Source organism: Callorhinus ursinus, unplaced genomic scaffold (genome assembly GCF_003265705.2).
Source record: "Callorhinus ursinus isolate GAN/ISIS: 27379988/994484 unplaced genomic scaffold, GSC_fseal_2.0 scaffold595, whole genome shotgun sequence".
NCBI lineage: Eukaryota > Metazoa > Chordata > Mammalia > Carnivora > Otariidae > Callorhinus > Callorhinus ursinus.
Window position 1 is genome coordinate 1 of NW_027397650.1, and position 20,936 is coordinate 20,936.

The 20,936-nt window shown below is 42.0% G+C and overlaps 1 protein-coding gene across 1 annotated transcript; it reads left to right on the forward strand.

The window, feature by feature from the left end:
• Positions 1-221: 221 nt before the first annotated feature.
• LOC141372062 (cobalamin binding intrinsic factor-like) lies at positions 222-18,826 on the forward strand. Its single transcript, XM_073890523.1, has 10 exons — positions 222-300; positions 1,601-1,777; positions 2,626-2,739; positions 3,162-3,302; positions 5,297-5,478; positions 9,177-9,354; positions 10,745-10,946; positions 13,308-13,426; positions 15,448-15,516; positions 18,498-18,826. The coding sequence occupies exons 1-9, from the start codon at positions 222-224 to the stop codon at positions 15,507-15,509; spliced, it is 1,254 nt and encodes a 417-aa protein (XP_073746624.1). The 3' UTR covers positions 15,510-15,516; positions 18,498-18,826.
• Positions 18,827-20,936: the final 2,110 nt, after the last annotated feature.

Sequence of the window (20,936 nt, forward strand, 5' to 3'; positions counted from 1 at the left end):
ACACCTTGGAGGACTGATAGGAGGGAACTTAGACAAGCATATGGAAATTAGTTGTATCAGAGAAAGAGAGGTGAACATAAGTGGTTAGGAGTGGCCAGGAGTGGCAGGAGGGCAGACTGTTTTACAAAAAGAAGCATATATAAAGAAGGGTTTTAGAAACACCCCATTTTCAAAACGGGGATCTGTGCATGGGATCTGTAGGCGAGACAAGAGAGAGTGGGATGGCCTGGTTCACCCTCTGCCTCCTGAACCTTCTCTGGGCTGTGGCTGGGACCAGCACCTGGACCCAAAGCTCATGCTGTGAGTATGGTGGTTCTTCCAGAGAGGTCAGGGAAGCAGCTCCCCCAGGGAAAGGGGGGAACCTCACACACGGAGGTCTGCTGAGGAGAAAGTGACTGAAAACAGCAATCACTGCAGAAGTTCAAAGTAGATGAGTCAGGGTGAGTGCGTGCTTCATCTTTCCTGGCCAAATAGCATAAGTTCTTGGAGAGGCAAGTCTATGCATTTTACCTTAAGAGAGACTGAAATACTGGCGCAGGAATGATGGCTGGTGGCACAAAGCGAAACGCTCAGAGCTGTTCTGACCAAGTGCCACTGCTGCGGGGATGCTGGTACTCGCTGAGGACAGGTCGTATCCCAAGTCTTCCATATTTTTCACGCAAGACTAAGAAAAAAAGAGGGCACCTGGCTGGCTCAGTTGGAGGAACATGCAACTCTTGATCTCAGGGTTGTGAGTTTGAGCCCCACGTAGGGTGTAGAGATTACTTAAAAATAAAATCTTTTAAACAGGGGAGGCACCTGGGTGGCTCAGTCAGTTGAGCCTCCAACTCGTGATTTCAGCTCAGGTCATGATTTCAGGGTCGTGGGACTGAGCCCTGCGTCGGGTGCTGCTCTCAACAAGGAGTCGGCTTGTCCCCTTTCCCTCTGCTCCTCTCCCTGCTGGCCCACGGGGTCAACACAGTCTCTCTCTCTCAAATAAATAAATAAAATCCTAAAAAACAAAAAAGAAATAACTTTCTATTTTGTAGGATTTATTTGAAAGAGAGAGAGAGGTGGGGAGAGGCAGAGGGAGAGGGAGAGAGAGAATCCCAAGCAGACTCCACGCTGAGCACAGAGCTGGACACGGGACTCGATCCCAAGACCCTAAGATCAGGGCCCGAGCTGAAACCAAGAGTTGGACACTTCACCAACTATACCACCCAGGCACCCCCCCAAAAATTAACTTTAAAAAAAAGAGTGAGAAAAAACTACAAGGAAATCAGTGATTTCTAGGAATGTGCCAGAAATAATATGAAATGGCCATGAGCCATATTGCTTGGACTTCCTAAATGAGAAATCACTTTGATAAATAGAAGGGTTATTTGAGAAGATGTTGGGTCTGATTGGCCTCAAAAGAAAAATCTGTGTTTTCTCCATCTCTCTTTAATAATCACCCACTCCCCCCAAAAAAATAATCACCCCCACAGAGGGTGTCCCCGAGAATACTAACGCTAACTAATCCCATCTTCTAACAGAGAGATCGGGAAACACGTTTCTGAGACGAAAGAGAGAGAGAGAGAGAGAGGATTAGGGGTTTAGTAAATGGCTTTTCTCTCCTCAGCTGTTTCCCCGGCACAGCAGCCCTTGGTTAATGGCATCCAAGTGCTCATGGAAAGCTCTGTGACGAGCTCAGCCCACCCAAATCCCAGCATCCTGATTGCCATGAACCTGGCTGGAGCCTACGATGTGGACGCCCAGAAGCTCCTGACTGACAAGCTCATGGCCAGTGACACAGCCGGTGAGAAGTCAGAGCCCCTCCACATGCTCCCTGATTCTCCAGCCCCAGAGTCCAACTCCACACCCCACCCCCAACTCCAATGCCACTTGCGATTGTACCTGAATCACCAAAGCATCTTTCCCTGTGTACCTGGAAAGAAAGGTGTGTGAAGTGAGAGCATTTGTAGAGTTGGGCAGGAGAGCAGAATTAGCTCTAGACCAGATGTAAAAAGAGAGGGCGTGCAGCTCTGGTTCCACCACTTATTAACTCTGTGACCTTGAACAGGCCGCAGATCTGGACCAACCTCACTTCTTTGTTTGCAAAATGCAGATGATTCTAATAACAAGGACACTAACAGTAATAGTAACGATGATGATAATAACCAAATCTCTGTTCTGCCTACCTGTACACAGGAGTTGCCTTGAGGATCAAGTTAGATAATAAGGTTAAAATTATTTTCAGGTATGAATTTGTACGGGTGCTCTTGCTGCTTCTCTCAATAGATAACAGGGATTCCTGATGAAGTTGTCAAGTCACACAGTGGTCACCAGATTAAACATTCCTTGAGCATTTTTCCATACTTCGTTCCTCAAGAAAAACCAGATAAAAAAACTATCTAGAGGCACCTGGCTGGCTCGGGGGCCGGGGGGTTAGGGGGAGACATGTGGCTCTTGATCTCCAGGTTGTGAGTTCGAGTCCCACGTTGGGTGTAGCGATTACTTAAAAATAAAATCTTTTTAAGAAATTATCTAATCGCCTTATTAAAAAACCAAAATGATCTGGACAAGAAGCAGAGAGCTCAGCCCCGGCCCCTGGCACACTTTCCCCCTGAGAATACCTTTGTGACTGTTTTGTTCTCTCCTCCACAGACCTGACCATTGGTCAGCTGGCCCTTACCATCATGGCCCTCAACTCCTCCTGCCGAGACCCTGGGAATAAAGTATCAATTCTACGGAGACAAATGGAAACCTGGCCACCTTCAAGTAAGACCTCATCGGAAGGGAGGGGAGAGTGAGGCAAATGGTCCTTCCTGAGAATATTAAACCTAGAAAGAAAACGATGGTGAGTGGAAAGTGAGGGAAGAGACACAAGCTACTCAAGATCCCTCAGATAATCTCACAAAGAGATATTCACTTTGATTCCAAACGAACCAGAGAAGACCACTACCTGGGGACACAGACTTACACCACCACCTGCAGACAGCTAGCCCTTTCATTCTCCTGTCCTGGTAGGTAATATTCTTAGTCTGACAAGTGTTCAAGTTAGCTTTTGCCAACGTGGACTCTTTCTTTTTGGACAGGTTTTCTAGAAATTTCTACTTAAAAGATTTGACTTTTACCTTTTTCACGAACGTCCTCACTATGGTGAATGTTAATCTTACAGAGACCCTCTGTCTCCTTCCCAGGCTCCAGTGCTCCAGCTTCAACCTTCTATGGGCCCAGTCTGGCGGTCCTGGCACTGTGCCAGGAGAACCCAGAGACAGCCTTACCCATAGCAGCCCGCTTTGCCAAGTACCTGAGGTTCAGTTCCTCCCCCTTCGATGTGGGTGAGTTGGTCGCCACTTCCAAACACTGCCCTGAGCTGGGAACATCAAGGGCATTCAATGGGGGAGGGGGGCAGGAGGGGAAAGTGGGAGGGGGAGCTTTCCATGGAGGAGGAGCTGAGGATCATGAAAATGTCTGCAGATGGAAGGCACTTAAGAAATATTTGTTGGACGTGTGAATTACGGAATAAATGAAGGGGAGACAGTAAAACAAAGAACCCAGGACAATACTTGAAATGCCTGACAATGACAGAATCTCTACTGGGAACAATAAACAAGTCACCCAAGTCAGCGGTTATTCCCAGGCAAATTCTTAAATGATTAAATCAATGTCTAGACTCAGTCTTACCCTGAAACCTCTTCTTTTTAAAGAATCACTTATTTATTTTAGAGACAGAGAGCAGGGAGAGGGGCAGACGAAGAGGGAGAGGGAGAATCTCGAGCTGACTTCACACTGAACAAGGAGCCAGACACCGGGCTCCATCTCACGACCCTGAGATCATGACCTGAGCCGAAACCAAGAGTTGGATGCTTAACTGACTGCGCCACCCAGGCACCCCTGAACGCACTCTTTTATTACTACTGATGATTCCCCTCTCCGTTCCTCCCAATGTTTCTCCTTATAACATCCTGATATTCTCTTTCTAGTAAACAGATACTCTCTGAACCCTAAACCCACCATGCTCCTCCTCTTCAAGGGTACGCTGGAACCATGTTATTTCTTCATTCTGTAACCTTATGGCTGCTTGTGAAGGGAAGCTTTTTCCCCTACAGCACCATGTCCTTTTCTGTCCACCCTTCTGCAGATCATGATACCTGCTCTGAACAACACCCTCTCTCTCTGAGGACATTATCATGTGCCCTTCATTCATGGTCACCTTTTCTCTTTGCCACTCTCCAAGCAATAGCATTTCTCAGGTTTTCACCCTGTTATCCACACTGCCTCTGCAACCTCTCTCCTTTCAGGCAAACTCTCTCATTTCAGGCTCTTTCAGACCAATAATCAAGTACTCTAGTACCCTCCCTATGGCTCAAGAGCAGACTGGCCTCTATTTCCCATCTGGGACCTCATGCATTGCCAAGGTGTCTGTCAGTTCAGGAGATCTGACGTCTCGGCCAACAATGGTTTCAACAACACTGTCATCCTTAATGAGGTTACACAAATTCAGGTGGAGATTACAGTAGGGAGGAGGAGATCAGAGAAGGAAGTTAGCTGGCAAGTCTTTCATTTGTTCTGTCTTGTCCTGTCAGAGCTTGCTCATTCAGTCCACATACACTTTCCCATGCAAATAATGAAAATGACCCTGTGCTGGGTGCTTTGGGGGGGTGCAAAGCTCCCCCCATCCAGGAGCTCACAGAGCACGGTAACAGTAAAACAGAGCAGAGAGTACTGAGACTGCAAGACAGGTGCAAACAACGCAGGCTAAAAAAGTTCAGGAAAGAGGAGCGCCTGGGCGGCTCACTCAGTTAAGCATCTGACTCTTAATCTCAGCCTGGGTCTTGATCTCAGGGTCGTGAGTTTAAGCCCCACACTGGGCTCCATGCTGGGCATGGAGCCTACATCAAAAAAAAGGTTCAGAAAAGAAACTGCACCTGTGGCACTGGTCAGACCAAAGAAGGTTTCACTGAGAGGTGGTGATGGCCGGGCCTTCAAGAACTAGTGACATTTTTAAAAGATAAACAGAGACCAAAAAATGAGATTGAATAAAGTGCCAGTCTACATTAATTAAAAGCATGAGCTGTGGAGTCATATAGATCTGGGTTCAGGTCCTGGCACTGCTACTTACCAGCTGTGAGGCCTTGGGCCATTACTTGGCCTCTATGAGCCTCCACTTCTTTATCCCTTCAAAGGAATTAATTATAGGTCCTATTTCACAGTCCTGAAGAATAAAGGAGATAAAGTAGCTGGAACACAATAAGCACACAGGAAATGTTAGTTGTTCATATTGTTGTGGTGATGGTTGTCTTACCCACCCCCCTCCAACCGTGCTTCACAGACACAGGAGCAACGGCGACTTTAGCTCTGACCTGTATGTACAACAGGATCCCAGAAAGTTCAGAGGAAGGTTACAGAATTCTGTTCAGCCAGGTACTAGAGGAAGCCATGAAGAGTATCAGCATGAGGATCAAAGACAATGGCACCATTGGAAACATCTACAGTACTGGCCTTGCCATGCAGGTAAACACATCACCCATGCTCTTTGTTGGATCCATGCCAATACGATAAGACCAGATTGTAGGATCAAGAGACCAGGCTTCTTCTAACATCTTTGAGAAAGATCAGCTAGTATGACTTGAAGTAGGTTCCTTGTAGTGTTTGTCTCAGTTTCTCTACTGGTAAAATGCAGGTGTGAATTCCTCCCTACCCCATAGGTGAAGTGTGAAAAAAAAACTACGTGAATTATTTTCTCTTTCTTGGAAAAAATCATAAATCCCAGAAACATATCAGGTTATTACTGATAATGATCAGTTTGTTCGTAATAAGTATAGATTGATGAAAATTTGATGCATAAAAATAAGGATATTAAAATAGGTCCTCAAAAAAATGGAATTTTCTGATTCCATCTTGCCAGTCACGTGTTCTCTTTTCAGCCCTTTATCTTGATCCAGAAAATGTCGGTTGTGTTCAAACTGATTAATGAAAACAACTTAAAGCTGACTTGTCAAGCTCTTTTATACTCTCGATCTCATTTCAACCTCACACAGTGCTCTAAATGGCAAAACCACGTGTCTCTGGTACCCTGTCCATACTCAATCCTATGTTTCCCTAGTACTGATACCCAGGCTCAGATTCCATAAGATGCTGCTTGATATATCTCCAAATGCAACCCCCACCCCATTGATTAGGGCTGATTAGGGCAGCATCCTCCCTTGGAGGACATACTAATGATAGTGGGGAGAGATAACCAACTAGAATTGGAAATTAAAGGGTCATCTGTGGCCAAATCCTCTAGTCCAAACTGAGAAGTTTGTGCTCCAATGTCTCAAAATGCCTAATGTAATTCACAGAAAAACTACATTATGACCCTCTCAACTCAGAAAGCCCAGGAAAGAGAGAACCATGGCCAGCCCCAAACCTAATATACCTCTGGACTAGTGGTAGAAAGAAATCCTTTTGGGGAGAGGAGCAGAGACTGGCCCTGACGTCCCACACATTAGAAATTAGCAAAGGACATAAACAGACTAGAAATTAGTTTATGTTAAACATAAAAGTAAATACAAAATCCCCACTCCAATGTGCCGTGTATTGGAGCAACTAATGAGAACAATGTCAGCTTCCATGTCATGTCAAGGTGAATGAAGTTTTGCCATGGGGAAAAAAAAAAGACTTACCGTGGCTGAATCATCTAAGAACAATCCTGGGGCTCAGGTCTAGAAAGCCTTGTGGAATATCAGGAACAGTCTGGAAGGGATATAAGGTGGGTTTTATCTATGACTCACTTAAAATAAACTTGCTTCTCCTTAATGCCAGACGGGGAAATGTTTGCTTTTGCTAGTTTGGTTTGTGAATTCTGTTTGGGATTTTATCACCACAGGGTACACTCTGATAAGCTGCACCTAAGAACTAAAGCTTTATTTATGGAAAGGCAAGACTTCATCCTTACCCTGATATCACAGGTCATATGGATTTCTAATCAGTTAGGATACATAACCTCTCCCTACTCAAGTTATGGCACATATCTAGAGTTTACCCAAACAGCCTGAAGTCTGAAATCACCAGATATCCAATACACAACTTTTTTTCTAATTTAAAATGTTCTGGTGTGGAGAAGCAAAGGGCTCTCAAGATGTCACGACTTGAGTTGGAATCCCAGATCTGCCACTACTATGGGCAAATATTGAATTTCTCTGAATTTCACTTTCCCCATAAAAACAAGGTTGTAAGTAAAGGTTGTTTTTTTTTTAAAGATTTTATTTATTTATTCATGAAAGACAGAGAAAGAGAGAGAGAGAGAGAGAGAGAGAGAGAGGCAGAGGGAGAAGCAGGCTCCCAAGGAGCAGGGAGCCCGACGTGGGACTCGATCCCAGGACGCTGGGATCATGACCTGAGCCGAAGGCAGACGCTTAACCATCTGACCCACCCAGGCGCCTGTTTTGTTTTTTTTGTTTTTTTTTAATCACAAGCACAGTGTGGTGCTCAGTAATTGTTCATGGTCTCTCCCAGCAGAAGAGTGATATTAAGCTTCCTTTTCAGCCTTTATTCACCCTCTTCCAGGATGTCAGTGCCCTTCAAATGGCCTGGGCCACCTACATGGCTTCCCTAGGCACTCAGGAAGCACTTCCTCTGCCGCAGAATTTCTTCTCTTCTTTCTATCAATATTCCAAAGCCTTCAAAATTCCTCTTAACTTGGGGCTTTAACTTGGAAAAGGATCTGATAAACATCTTCATGCAAAGTTATTAACGACTTCTCACAGGGTAATGTGTTATTCCTCTCTAGAGTGTTGGCATCGGTAACGTTTTATCCCAAGGGGATACATCTTGCTTTGGGGGTCTGAGAGGTGAATATGGCAAGTGAACAAGATCTGGCTGCTGAGGAGTACCTACCTAATGCCCCTTAAGCCAAACTACCCTGTAAAGTGACCTCTGGCAAGAGCCAGGGTCCACGGTTGTCAAAGCCAACAGTGATGGTCATGCCTGTCAAAACTGGTCGTTCATCAACTGCCTTCGGCTCACAGAGCCATTTCTGACTCGACTCTCTCTTCTCCCATTTCCTATTCTGAGCTTCAGGTGAATCAGTCACCAGCAATCTCAAACCACTGACATACTCTGAGGGTCATGGTCAGCACACCACTAAGAGGGAGGGAGGTGGTGATGATAGCTTATTTATCACACGTTACAAAATGCTTTTGCTTATTGTCCCACATCTGAACTTCAAATGAACCCACAAAGGTAGGCATAAATTATGATCTCTATTTTACTCATGCGATATAAATCTCAGCAAAGGAGAATGACTTGCGTGGTGCATTAATCAAGAATCATTTTGCAAATAACATAAAACCCAAATAATTTTGGCTTAAGAAAAAAATGGGGATTTACTATTTCACGTTATAAACTAGAAGGTCCAGGGCTAGATTAAATGGTTTGAGGATTAAGCAGAATAAAGGACTCAAATTGTGCTTTCAGGCGCCATTCCTTTTTCATCACTCAGCCCCGGTTTTCCTCACTGTCTCCTACTGCATGGCTTCTTCGAAGTGACTGAGGAAGATGGTCCCAGCCCAGTGCTTACTTACGTGGTCCTAGCTGAATACCCCCAGCAGGAGAGAAAGACATGCTTCTCTCTCTGAATGTTTGTATGTCAGGGAAGGACACTGGCTAGTGTGTGTGCCCACTAATCACTGTCACCAAAAGGATGGCACTCTATGATTAGCCCAGCACAGGCCATGAGTCCACCCCTGTGGCCAGGGTTGTGGAGCCTCTGGCTGACAGTCCTGACATGATCACAAAGAATGGGAGGAGTCCACCAAACGGTGTTCAGGACAACATAAAACAAAAGAGCACTACGATGTTAAGATGGCCAGATGACCCAGACTAACGCTGCCCCTGGAGCTTGCTTTGTGGGCCTCACCTTCGTTCTACATCCAAGAACTGTTTTATATACACATGCCATAAATATAACAGCCCTAATAGTGTTCCCCAAATCTGATTGGTGCACATATATTTGTTGTGTGACTGCTCTGTGACAGACCTTGAGCTAAGAGGTGGGGATGCAGCAGTGAACAAGAAAGACAATGTCCCGAGCCTTGGGCAGCTCAGTTTTGGATTCTGTTTGATCCCCAAGATTAGTGATCAAGTCTCTTATAAAGTTTATAGAGGCCAACTCTCAGCTATGCCTAATCAATCTCTCAGTCTCTCTCCCTCTCTCTCTCCTGTCCCAGGCTCTCTCTGTGACACCTAAGCAACCTAACAAGGAGTGGAACTGCCAGAAGACCATGGACACAATACTTAAGGAGATTGAGCAGGGGAAATTCCACAATCCCATGGCCATTGCCCAAATCCTCCCTTCCCTGAAAGGCAAGACATACCTGGATGTGCCCCATGTGTCTTGCAGCCCTGGTAAGAACTCTTTAATATCTGCCTTTCCTTATGTCATAAAGTAGCAATTTATGCCACTAATAATATGTAGATCAATTTTAAGTGGCATAGAGGCTTGTTATGTAGGCAAAGCCACATCTGCTATCCATCCCCAAGTGTTGTGTGCTAATACACAGCCATAGCAGCCTGCCCTCAAAATTCAGCCCCCATGTCTACGTCATTCAGTACACATTAAGTGAGCACCTACTATATGAATAGCATTCGGTGAGATGCTGGTGAAGAGGGGAGGTCCATGCTCCTAACAATCAGATGATATATAATTTCCTTAATTCACTTGACAAATACACCAAAAATTATGCAGTATCTTATGATATCTGCTCTTTACAAGGTCAGGAAACAGATATGTCGACAAAAACTACAACGTTTGGAAGAATGAAATAAGTACTAAATAGACACAGAAGCACATGTAGAGCATAACAAAGAAAGTGTGACCACTGACCTGGTCTGAGAGACTTATGAGAAGAACAGAGTTGCATTTAAAACCAGACTTGGAGATCTAAATATGAAGCCTTGGTGCTCCTGGCACACCAAAGGAATGGGTTGGAAACCAGGCACATTACCTTTTTATTTTAAATATCTCTATTTTAGCCAATTAAAAATATAATACAGGGATACTTAAAATTCAAATGTTGTAGAAATATGCAGGAAGAAAGTGGGAGTCCTGCATAAAAATTTTATCACTCCAGAGATAACGAGTCTTTGCAAAGATACCTCTTCTTTCTAGTCAAATACTAGTATAAAGTACTGTTTGGCTGATGCTGTATGGACTTGCCTAGATAAGCAGAGATTGCTAAGCTCCTTGCCCATCTCGGTACACAGTCTATAGAGACTGCAGTCAAGCAGCCTGATCCCAATTACACCAAACACAGCTACATTCACCCAACTCCTTAGGCTGCTTCCCAGTGATTTTTCCAACCTTGACAAGGTGGCCATGGAGTCTTTTCTAGGATTCTACACTATAGTTACCCAGGTGTTTTGTTAAATGGTCTGAAACTTACTACCTTTGCTTACTACCTTTGTTGCCAAAAAAGCCCACGACTCCACAGAACTCAATCATGTAAAATACATGACTTAGGGCTAACCATCCTCCCTTCTGGTTATAAATTCTTTTAACAAAATTGATGTTCACTATAAAACCGGCTGTCAGCTCTTCAGCTACGAACAATTCTCTAGAATGGAACTGAGAGCTTCATAGATCACACCAGTTCCTCAGAACAACCCACAAAGGACACAAAATCATTGCCATTTCTTGAAATGTTTTTTTAGGATGAGTCGCCAGTAACAGAGATCTTTGCACCTGTAATAGAAACCCCATAATCTTCAACAAATGTGGCCTCTTCGCTCTTCACAGGTGATGAAGTGCAACCAACTCTCCCCACTCAACCCAGCCCTGTTCCCACCACAGCCTCCAACATCACCGTCATATACACCATAAATAACCAGCTGAGGGGGGTGGATCTGTGCTTCAATGTGACCATCGACGTTAGTGTGAAACGTGGATCAGTGCTACTTGTTGTCCTAGAGGAAGCACAGCGCAGAAATTCCATGTTCAAGTGAGTGCTGCAAGCAGCGTTCACCATTCTCCCCAGACCCCACCCGAGTTCCCATTCTCTCCCTCCTTCTTTCATTTTCTTACTCTCTTTTTCCTTCTGATAATTTAACAGATCTTCATTTCATCACCCCTTGAGAAGCCTGCAATCTTGTAACTAGCATGCTCTCAGGAAAAATTCAGTCACACAAGTCAACATATATGATGGAGTTTTACAAACAGGAATTCAAAGGGGGAGAGTCCACTGTGGGTTAGAGTAGTCCAGGAAGGTTTGTGGCTTTGGACCCCATTTGAGGAATAAGTACTGTAAGGAAGATAGGGGAAGATGGTATTCTAGGAAGAGGGAATGGCTAGAATTAAGCATTCGAGACAGGAATAAGCAAGGTCAGTGAGTAGGCCAGCTTGACTAGAGAAGAGAATAGGGATACAGGACTGAATCAAGTGAGGAACGTCTGGAAAGGACAGGCTGGGTGATATTGGAAAAAGTCTGAAAAACCAGGCTAATGAGATCGGACTTCCTATTAGAGAAAGCATTGCAAGTTTTTAAGTAAGAAAAGTCATGTTGTAAAACGTTAACTGGTTCAAGAATGGGAGACAAGGAGGCGACCTGGGGCTTGCCTGTGGTAATGAATCTGTGAGGTGATGAAGACTCCATCTAAGATAAACAGACTCACACCAAGGAAGATGCCACTCAGCTCTGTGAGCACTGGAAGGGGGGTGGGGCGCAGAAAGAGAAGCTTCCAAACTTTTGATAGGAGTGTCAGGAGGAAAGAATGTCTTTCAGAGAAAAAGACTTAATTCCTTCAGACATGTCTAATTGTGGGTGTTCAAAGCAGAAGCATTAGGGAGCTTTTGGAGGTTTAGAGGAAGACCTAGAAAAAGAGGTCAGGGTAGACAAAAGAGGCTGGGCGGTCATCTGACAGAGGTTATGACCGAGGTTGGGGAACCGTGCAGAGGTAGCAGACAAGCTCCCAACAAAGCCACGAGTCCAAGGCACCTGGCCGGCTCAGTCAGCAGAGAATGGGATTCCTGATCTCAGGATTGTGGCTTCAAGCCCCATGTTGGGCATGAAGCCCACTTTAAAAACAAACAAACAAACCATTATCTATATGCCCACTTCACAGATAGCACCATATAGGCCCAAAGAGGCTAAGTAACATTCCTAAGATCACATGACGTGTAGCTAATAGAGTTGAGATCAGAACCCAGACTTGACTGTGAAGCTCATGTTCCTTCCACTGTCCTGTCGGCAAAAGGCAGAATAGAGAAGGAAATCCCAAGAAATAAAATTAAACCTTGGGATGTCTTCATAGTTTGCAAGAAGAGGAAGCAGTAGAGAAATATGGAGGAGACTAAGCTCACAGGAGGAGCAGAGGAAAAATGCCAGGTCCTGGAAAGGAAAAGAAGACAGACATTCAGAGGAACGAAGACATGACCCAAATTCTGCAGAGAGATGCCAGAGAGAAAGACTGACCAAGCCCAAGGAAGTGACAACTGAGTGGTATGAGGAATCTATTCCACAGGATTAGGTACAATACATTATACCTGCTGTTCACAGCCCAGCTCCATAATTTCCCCTACTTCCATAGACAGGTCAGGATAAAAGTTGCATTTCAAGAGTACTTAGTTTTCAAATACCCTCTGAATATACCTTACTACTTCTCTGAGCTTACCCTTAATTTTGCCTGATTTTTCTTTTTCTGACTGTGAATGTCATAAATACATATACTAGACAGTTGGGGGGTGATGCATAAAGAACAAAACAAAGCACCTCTGAAACTAGTAATACACTATATGTTAATTAATTGAATTTAAATAATGTTTTTAAAAGGAACAAAACAAAGCATCTACAGTGTGTCCACAATATAATCGCTGTTGACATTTCTTTATAATTTTGTAGGTTTTCTTCTTTGCATCTTATAGATAGTTGTGATCCCTCACATGGATGGGATAGTTATTTCGTGTAAAATTTGTGTCCCACATTTTCACTTAACAATTATTGCATGAGCATTTTAAATGTCACTTAAAATTATTGAAAAATACAATTTCATCACTGCAAAAAAAAAAAAAAGTCAATCTTGGATACTCATCCCATCAGTCATGTTAAGTATTCACCCATTGTTGGGCATTTACATTATTTTAAATTTGCTTATTGATAGGTTTTTTTTTTTTAAAAAAACCCATTCATTTTAATTTCATTTACTTGCAAGTGAAGTAATTTCATATCCATTAGTCATTTGCAATTTCTCTTTTGAGCGTGGTTTTATCTGATCTCTAAAGCACTTAGAATGTCTCTGTCCCTTCACCTTAACTCCTTATTGCCTGACCTAAATGAGGTTAATCACATATGATTTTATCCTTACAGATTTGAAACCACGATGACATCATGGGGCCTTGTCATCTCCTCCATCAACAATATTGCTGAAAGTGTTCATGAGCGGACATACTGGCAATTCCTTAGTGGCAAAACACCTTTGAATGAAGGTGAGAGAAGGAGAAAGGAATTTGGGACTTTCTTCCATAGTCTGCGGGCTACTTTCTTTCATTTCCTTATTTAATTAATTCCTTCATTTAATCAAGTAACTGTGAGATTGTATGTATATGATACTTGTGTATACAGTGATGACACATACATGTACATACACATATATATTATGAATATATATACAGTGACTCGATTGAATGGTAGATGATGGGTAGACGGATGGATGATAATAGAACAGGTGGCTGGCTTTCTAAAATAGCTTTTTCGAAAATCAAGAATCCTGACTCCACTCTGAGCCAACGGGGACACATCCAGTGATCAAGAAAAGTGGCTTGACCTACTTAAAGCAATAAGAGCTGAAAAAGGAAAAAACAGGTAACATGAGAGACAAAAACATTTTTTTTAAAAAGGTAGAAAAAGTAGTATGTGATCTAAGAAGATGGCCTGGCCACCTTAGGGTTTAAAAATTAAACATCAATGTATAAAACAAAAGCACAGTGACTTCCTAGCCAGTGGGAAACAAATATGGGGATGGGAAACATAGCTCTTCGTGCAGTGATATCATATGTCACATGTCAACTCTGTAGGTATTGGTAATTCTCTTTTTTACAGAAAAAGAAACTAAGTCTTGGAGGCATTAAAGGGATTTGTGCAAGTCCTGCACCTAGCACGGGATCAAGCGATCATTGAGCCCACACTTCCAAACTGTAGCATGACTGTCCTTCCCCCACCGCTTCACTCAACATTCATTCTTCTTCTTGCTCTAATGCTTTTTAAAAGTCTCCAAAGAGAAGAATGTCTATGCATGTTTGTGTGGGGAAAGAGGCAAGAATAAAACTCAGACTTCAGCAAAACCTTAACATTCTTTAAAATTTTGCACAAATACTAAAATATCCTCCAAGTTAAAGAGCACTGTGTGTGGTTTTGTCTAAGGTTGATGTTCCCTAGGTAAGAGGATGTTAATCGGCACAATGCAGAGATGTGAAGCCCTGCAAAGTCACAGCAGAACTGAGGCTGTGGCTTTATAAGATGCTTCATTATCCAAGATTTCAACGGGAGAGATGTTTTCTTAGAGTCTGTCGGGTACTTAACAAAATCTAGCCAGTCAGAATTTGTTGAATTGCAGCAATGCATTTAATAAAGATCTTGAGGTTACATAAGGCTTGGTTAGAAGCCCCTTCTCTTACTTACTAGCTGCATTAAGCAAGGAATGAGTCTTCTCAGAACCAGTTTCCAGAGCTATAAAATACAAATAGTAATAACCATTTCTTGGGTCAGTGTGAAAATTAGAAATAACATGTTTAAAATGAGTAAGTTCAATGTCTTCTGCATTCACAAACGCTCAATATTAGTATTATTAGTTCTCCTACCACCTGCATCTCAAGAATTGCCCGGGAACCTAAATCAGGCTTATTCTCATGTCTGCCAATTACCCTTCTTCTCTGGGGAAAGAATGGTAAACAGGCCTCTGACATCCAAAACTTCTGGGCGTGGAATTATCTTTCCGATGCCCGGTGACTTGAAAGCTAATCATCAATACTGCCATCATCTAACTTCTCTGCCCTGAAACATAAGAATTCTCAACACAATGCCCTTCCCTATTTTTTGCAAAATCTTCAAAAGTGAACATGAGTTCCTACCTTGAATACTCTAAGTTCGACTTAACTAAGTCATTTTATTGCACGATAACTATGTGCCAGGGACTATATTAGGCATCTGGCAGTCCTTATTCCTAATCCTGAAAGTGTCTCTTCAGGGTAGGTATTAGTACAATTTAAGGCATGAGGAAAAGGAGGCCCTCACAATTTAAGGGGCTTGTCCAAAGAGATGCTCCACATGGCAGCTCTAAGCCTAGAAACAAGGACTCCCTAAATCTCAATCTCATGCTCCTCCATACTAATCAAGCTGCCCATTTCACTCGGGGATGATTTTACTCCTCTAACTATGGGCTGGTCCTTTGGGAGGTAGGGGTGGTTACGCACACCATGGCCTCCTCATGTTCTTCTCTGCTTGTTTCCAGGAGTTGCCAACTACAAACCCTTCAACCATGAGCACATCACAGCCAATTTCACACAGTACTAAGGACAAGGTGGGTTCAGTTTCTCTCAAACACCTCCAAAGGACGGTGGAATTTTTGTTCACTTTATTTCAAATCTATGCAAAAAAAAAGTGGGTATCTACAATGCTACCATATTCCTGGTAAAAACAAGGAAACCACTATGTAGAATAAATGATTCAAACTTCCCTGGAGTCTTAACATCTGTGACCCATGAAAAAAGGTCCAGCTTCTCAAGGCAATGACTGCCAGTCATTGTTTAAACCTAGGATGAGGGAAGAAGAGAGACCCCAGGTGATATTTTTGGAGTTCATTCTGATCTTCTCGATTAATTAAACAACAGATGCCTTTATTTCTACAAATGAAGTGATATATTTTAAAAACTCCTATAAAAAAACTCCTATTTTTGTTTCTTATACCAAGTACTACTTTTCAAATCACTTAATGAAATGACCAAAATTTTTCATATGAGACTCCCAGATGGTTTAGAACAAGGTAAATGATGTTAATACTCTCTCCTTCCATTTCTCATATTTATTCTGCGTAAAATTAAGTTTAAAATGTATATTTTTATATAATTTATATATATACACACATTTAATATATAAATATAACTCATAATTAGTATATAATATAAAATTTAATGGATTTTTATATGTTAAATATAAATATAGACCTAAAACCCCACACCCACACATTAAATAGAAATATAGATCTATAACCACACCCCAAATATATATATATATTTGAAAGAAAAATTAAGTTTTCAAAGACAATCATAAATCTAATCTCTGTTGGTAGGAGTCAACACTGGTACGGACTTTATGGTGAAGGATAGGAAAATTGTATCAAAAGACCTAAAATATACTCAACTTCAACCCCCAAAATCCCAATTCTGAAAATTACACAAAGGAGAGAATCATAATAGGGCACAGATATACAAGAATCAAAATGTGCGCTGAGGCAATCAGAGAGCAAACCTTAGAGATGCAGCTTTAGTACACTTCCTAATACTGACCCCAAGGCAAAGATTCACCTGCCCCGTCACAGGTCTCCCCGCCAAGCTGCTCAGAGTAAGAGCCTGCCCTCTGGTAACAGGGGCTCCTGGGAGAAGGAGATGTGAACCACCAGCCCAAGCCCTCATCCCAAACATATCTATTAGGTACCTCACTGTACCCCAGAAAATGGCCAGCGCTGTACTGTGGTGGAAGGTACCCTCCAGGAGTGTGAATAAGTGATCTCTCATAACATGCCATGATATTCATAATATGGAAAACATGGAAACAGTCTACATGTCCAACAATAGGGCAATGGATAGGTAAACCCTGGCGGATCCATATGATGGGATACTTAAAAGTCATTGAAATTCTTAAATTCCACATGTGAGTGATATCATACAGTATCTATCTTTCTCTTGACTGACTTATTTCACTTAGCATTATACCCTCTAGATCACCCATGTTGTTGCAAATGGCAAGATTTCATTCTTTTTGATGGCTGAGGAATATTCCATTGCATATACAGACCACATCTTCTTTATCCATTCATCTATGGATGAACACTTGGGCTGCTTCCATAATTTGGCTATTGTAAATAATGCTGCTATAAACATAGGGGCGCATATATTTTTTTGAATTAGCATTTTTATTTTCTTTGGGTAAATACCCAGTAGAGGAATTACTGGCTCATATGTGGAATTTAAGAAACAAAACAAATGAACAAAGAAAAAAGAGACAAACAAAAAAACAGACTCTTAACTACAGGGAACAAACTGGTGTTGCCAGAGGAGGGAGGGGGGAGGATGGGTGAATTAAGTGGAGAGGGTTGAAAGTACACTTATGGAGGGGCACCTGGGTGGCTCAGTCAGTTAAGGGTCTGCCTTTGGTTCAAGTCATATTCCAGAATCCTGGGATCGAGTCCTGCATTGGGCTCCTTGCTCAGAAGGAAGCCTGCTTCTCCCTCTGTCTGCCACTCCCCCTGTTTGTGCTCAGTCTCTCTCTCCCTGACAAATAAATAAGTAAAATCTTTAAAAAAAAAAAAAAAGGTACACTTATGGTGATGAGCACTGAGGAATGTATAAAGTGTTCAATCACTATATTGTACACCTGCTACTAATATAACACTGTATGTTAATTATATTTTATTTTAAAATTTAATTAACTTTTTAAAAGAAGTATGATATACAATAAAAATTAAATCTTTAAAGATTTTTATTTATTTATTTAGAGTGGGGGTGGGGCAGAAGCCCAAGCAGATTCTACAATGAGCATGGAGCTGGACCAGGGCTTGATCCCATGACCTGAGCTGAAATCAAGAACCAGATGCTCAACCAACTGAGCCACCCAGGCACCTGTATTAAATTAATTTTTTTTAAATGTCAATAAAATTTGTGTTGAAGATAAATACTTGCGGACATAGAAAGACATTCATGATGCATTCTAATGCCATCCATTCCAGAGTATTAGAGTGGTTAACTGTGTGATGGAATTATTGATGACCCACTTTGTTTACTTCTCTATTTACATTTTCTCCATTCGATACAATAATTGAGCAACTGGAAAATGGGAAAAATTACTTTTAACAAAGATGACCTTTTTTATTTAACAATAAAATGGGCAACGAAAGGAAGGGGTATGAGAGAGAGAAAACACTGCCCCCCAACTTTTGCAATTAACTGGGTGTGTTCATTTGTATTAGCAAAGGTGGGGGAGAGGCAAGCAGGTTGACACTGGCTCTATGACAGGTTGCAATTCCACTTTGAGGAAGTACTGTAATAAAGCGTAGTCTATGTGTGTTCATTATTTTGCATAACGCATAATGCCCAAGCATGGGTTTGGTTATGGTTTCCGGGACTTTCATAAGCATTTTTTTTGTGACCTCTACTGGACATGGCTGGTAAAGCCTAAACTTCCTTCAGGGAAGTAGTCAAATTTTCTGCGTAACTGTTTTTGTGAAGATACAGGGGAGAGAAGGGAAGATTGTTACCAAACCCAATTGTACTTTCCTTTAACTAGATATACGAATGACCTATACCAAGTTCACGATTGAAGATCACTCCCTGATAAGGAAGAGGAACTAAAGACAGCTTCCTCTAGCCTCTTCCAACTGAGAGCTATAATTCTTTGAAATGACAAAGAATCTTGCTCAGAAGCACAAATGACTTGAGATTTCTAAGAAGAAGAGGAACAACAACAACAAGAATCCCGGTCAAGAAAATGAAAATAGAAAGGGAGAGAGAATAGAACAAAATAGTTCCAAATTTTATCTTGAGGACCAAACATGCCAAATAGCCATGATGTTTTTTGGAAAGCAAAGTGAATTTGATCAAACATAAAAATATGTAATAAAGTCACGATAATTAAAACAGTGTAGCACTGGTTTCAGATCAGGGAGAACATGGGAATGGAATAAAATGCTAAAAAATATTATGTGGGAATTTAGCATATGATAAAATCACATATGTTTTTAAGATTTTACTTTATTTATTTATTTATTTATTTATTTATTTATTTATTTATTTAGTGAGCATGCATTAGAGAGAGAGAATCTTAAGCAGGTTCCACATTCAACACGAAGCCCGATGTAGGAATCCATTTCATGACCCTGAAATCATGACCTGAGCTGAAATCAAGAGTCCAACGCTTAACTGACTGAGCTACCCAAGCACCCCATGAAATCACATACTAAATGAGAATTTTCAACTTGACAAAAGTTATTATACTACATCCCTACTTCTGGCCTTATAAGTATATTATCACAGTCAACTGTTAAAAAAAAAATAACTGGAAGATTTTACTGCATGAAAATTATGAATGGTCCTACCTCAAAAAAAAATTAAAGCACATAATGAACACTGTAAACAAAAATTGAATCATATACAAACAAGGGTTAATATAATTAATATACAATAAGCATTTAGAATTATAAAAAAAAGAAACAGTACAATTGAAACATAGAGAAAGTACATAAGCAAATCACACATATGAAAAAACAAATAGACAAAAATATGAGAACAAAGGTAGGAGAAAAAGTTCAACACCACTAGTCATTGAAAAATTGCAAACTAATGTATAACCAGTGTGTAAATTATATGAAGTAGTACTCAGAGAATACTATTGGAAATCAACCTTAGGGGTGCCTGGAGGGCTCAGTCAGTGGAGCCTGTGGCTCTTGATCTTGCAGTTCTGAGTTCGAGTCCCACATTGGGGGTAGAGATTATATAAAAATAAAATCTTTAAAAAAAATCAACTTTAGGGGTGCCTGGGTGGCTGAGATGGTGAAGCGTCTGCCTTCGGCTCAGGTCATGATCCCAGGGCCCTGGGATCAAGCCCCACATGGCGCTCCTGGCTCAGTGGGGAGTCTGCTTCTTCTTTTCCCTCTGCCTCTCACCCTGCTCATGCGTTCTCTCTCTCTCTCTCTCTCTCTCTCTCTCTGTATCTCTGTGTCTCAAATGAATAAACAAAATCTTAAAAAAAAAAAGATTTAAAAAAAAATCAACTTTAGCTTACCCTGCTCCTGCTTACCCAAACTCCAAACCAACTCTGTAAGGCTGGAGAGGTTTCTGCTCATTTCTCTGATTTAAGAAGGAAAAAAGAAAACATTCTGATTTCAGTAACTAAAATGTCCAAAACTGTGTAATAGTCACAATTCTGAATTCCATCTAAAGATGAAGCTGCATCCCTCTGCTAGTTCAGTCCTGTTCTGGATAGGGTGATTGTAGTAGAAACAAAATGGCGGGGGGGGGGGGGAAGTTCTCTATTTCCTCACTTTGCACTTTTACCAGTCATGTAGGATCCTTCCCTACCCCTCATCTCTCACCTCTGTTGCTGACCTCTCTGGGATGACTGACTGGCATAGCACCTGATAAGGGTTGAAGTATGTCCACCTCCCCCCACCAACCAATATGTGTTGGAGCCCCTATTACCCCCTTCACCCCCCTACTCCCCACTTCCACCCCCCCATCCACTGTACCTCAGAATGTGACATTGTTAGGAGAAAGGGTCTTTACAGAGGTAATCAAGTTAAAATGAGGTCAATAGGGTGGGCCCTAATCCAATAAGACTACTGTCTTATCAAAAGGGGAAATTTGGACACAAAGACACACATAAAGGGGAAGACTATGGGAAGAGAGATGGGGAGAAGATGGCCATCCATGAGCCCGGGACAGAGACCTGGGACAGCCCCTTCCTCGCAGCCCTCAGAAGGAACCAACCCTGCTGACACCTTGATTTGAGACTGCAGGCCTCCAGAAATGTGAGGCAATAACCTTCTGTTGTTTAAGACCCCCAGTTTGGGGTACTTGGTTACATCAGCCCTAGCAGAATGATACAACACCCAACAGTAGTTGACTCAGTTCCCAGTATAAAGTATACTCTTTCTCTCATGGGTGCTTTATGGATTCTCCAGAGAAACACACACACACACACACACACACACACACACACACACACACA

Excerpts from the sequence above, each read along its gene's own strand:
- LOC141372062 (XM_073890523.1), top strand. The coding sequence starts at position 222 with ATGGCCTGGTTCACCCTCTGCCTCCTGAACCTTCTCTGGGCTGTGGCT. Across the intron at positions 1,778-2,625 it reads CATGGCCAGTGACACAGCCG|ACCTGACCATTGGTCAGCTG; the intron begins GTGAGAAGTCAG and ends TCTCCTCCACAG. Across the intron at positions 13,427-15,447 it reads CAAAACACCTTTGAATGAAG|GAGTTGCCAACTACAAACCC; the intron begins GTGAGAGAAGGA and ends GCTTGTTTCCAG.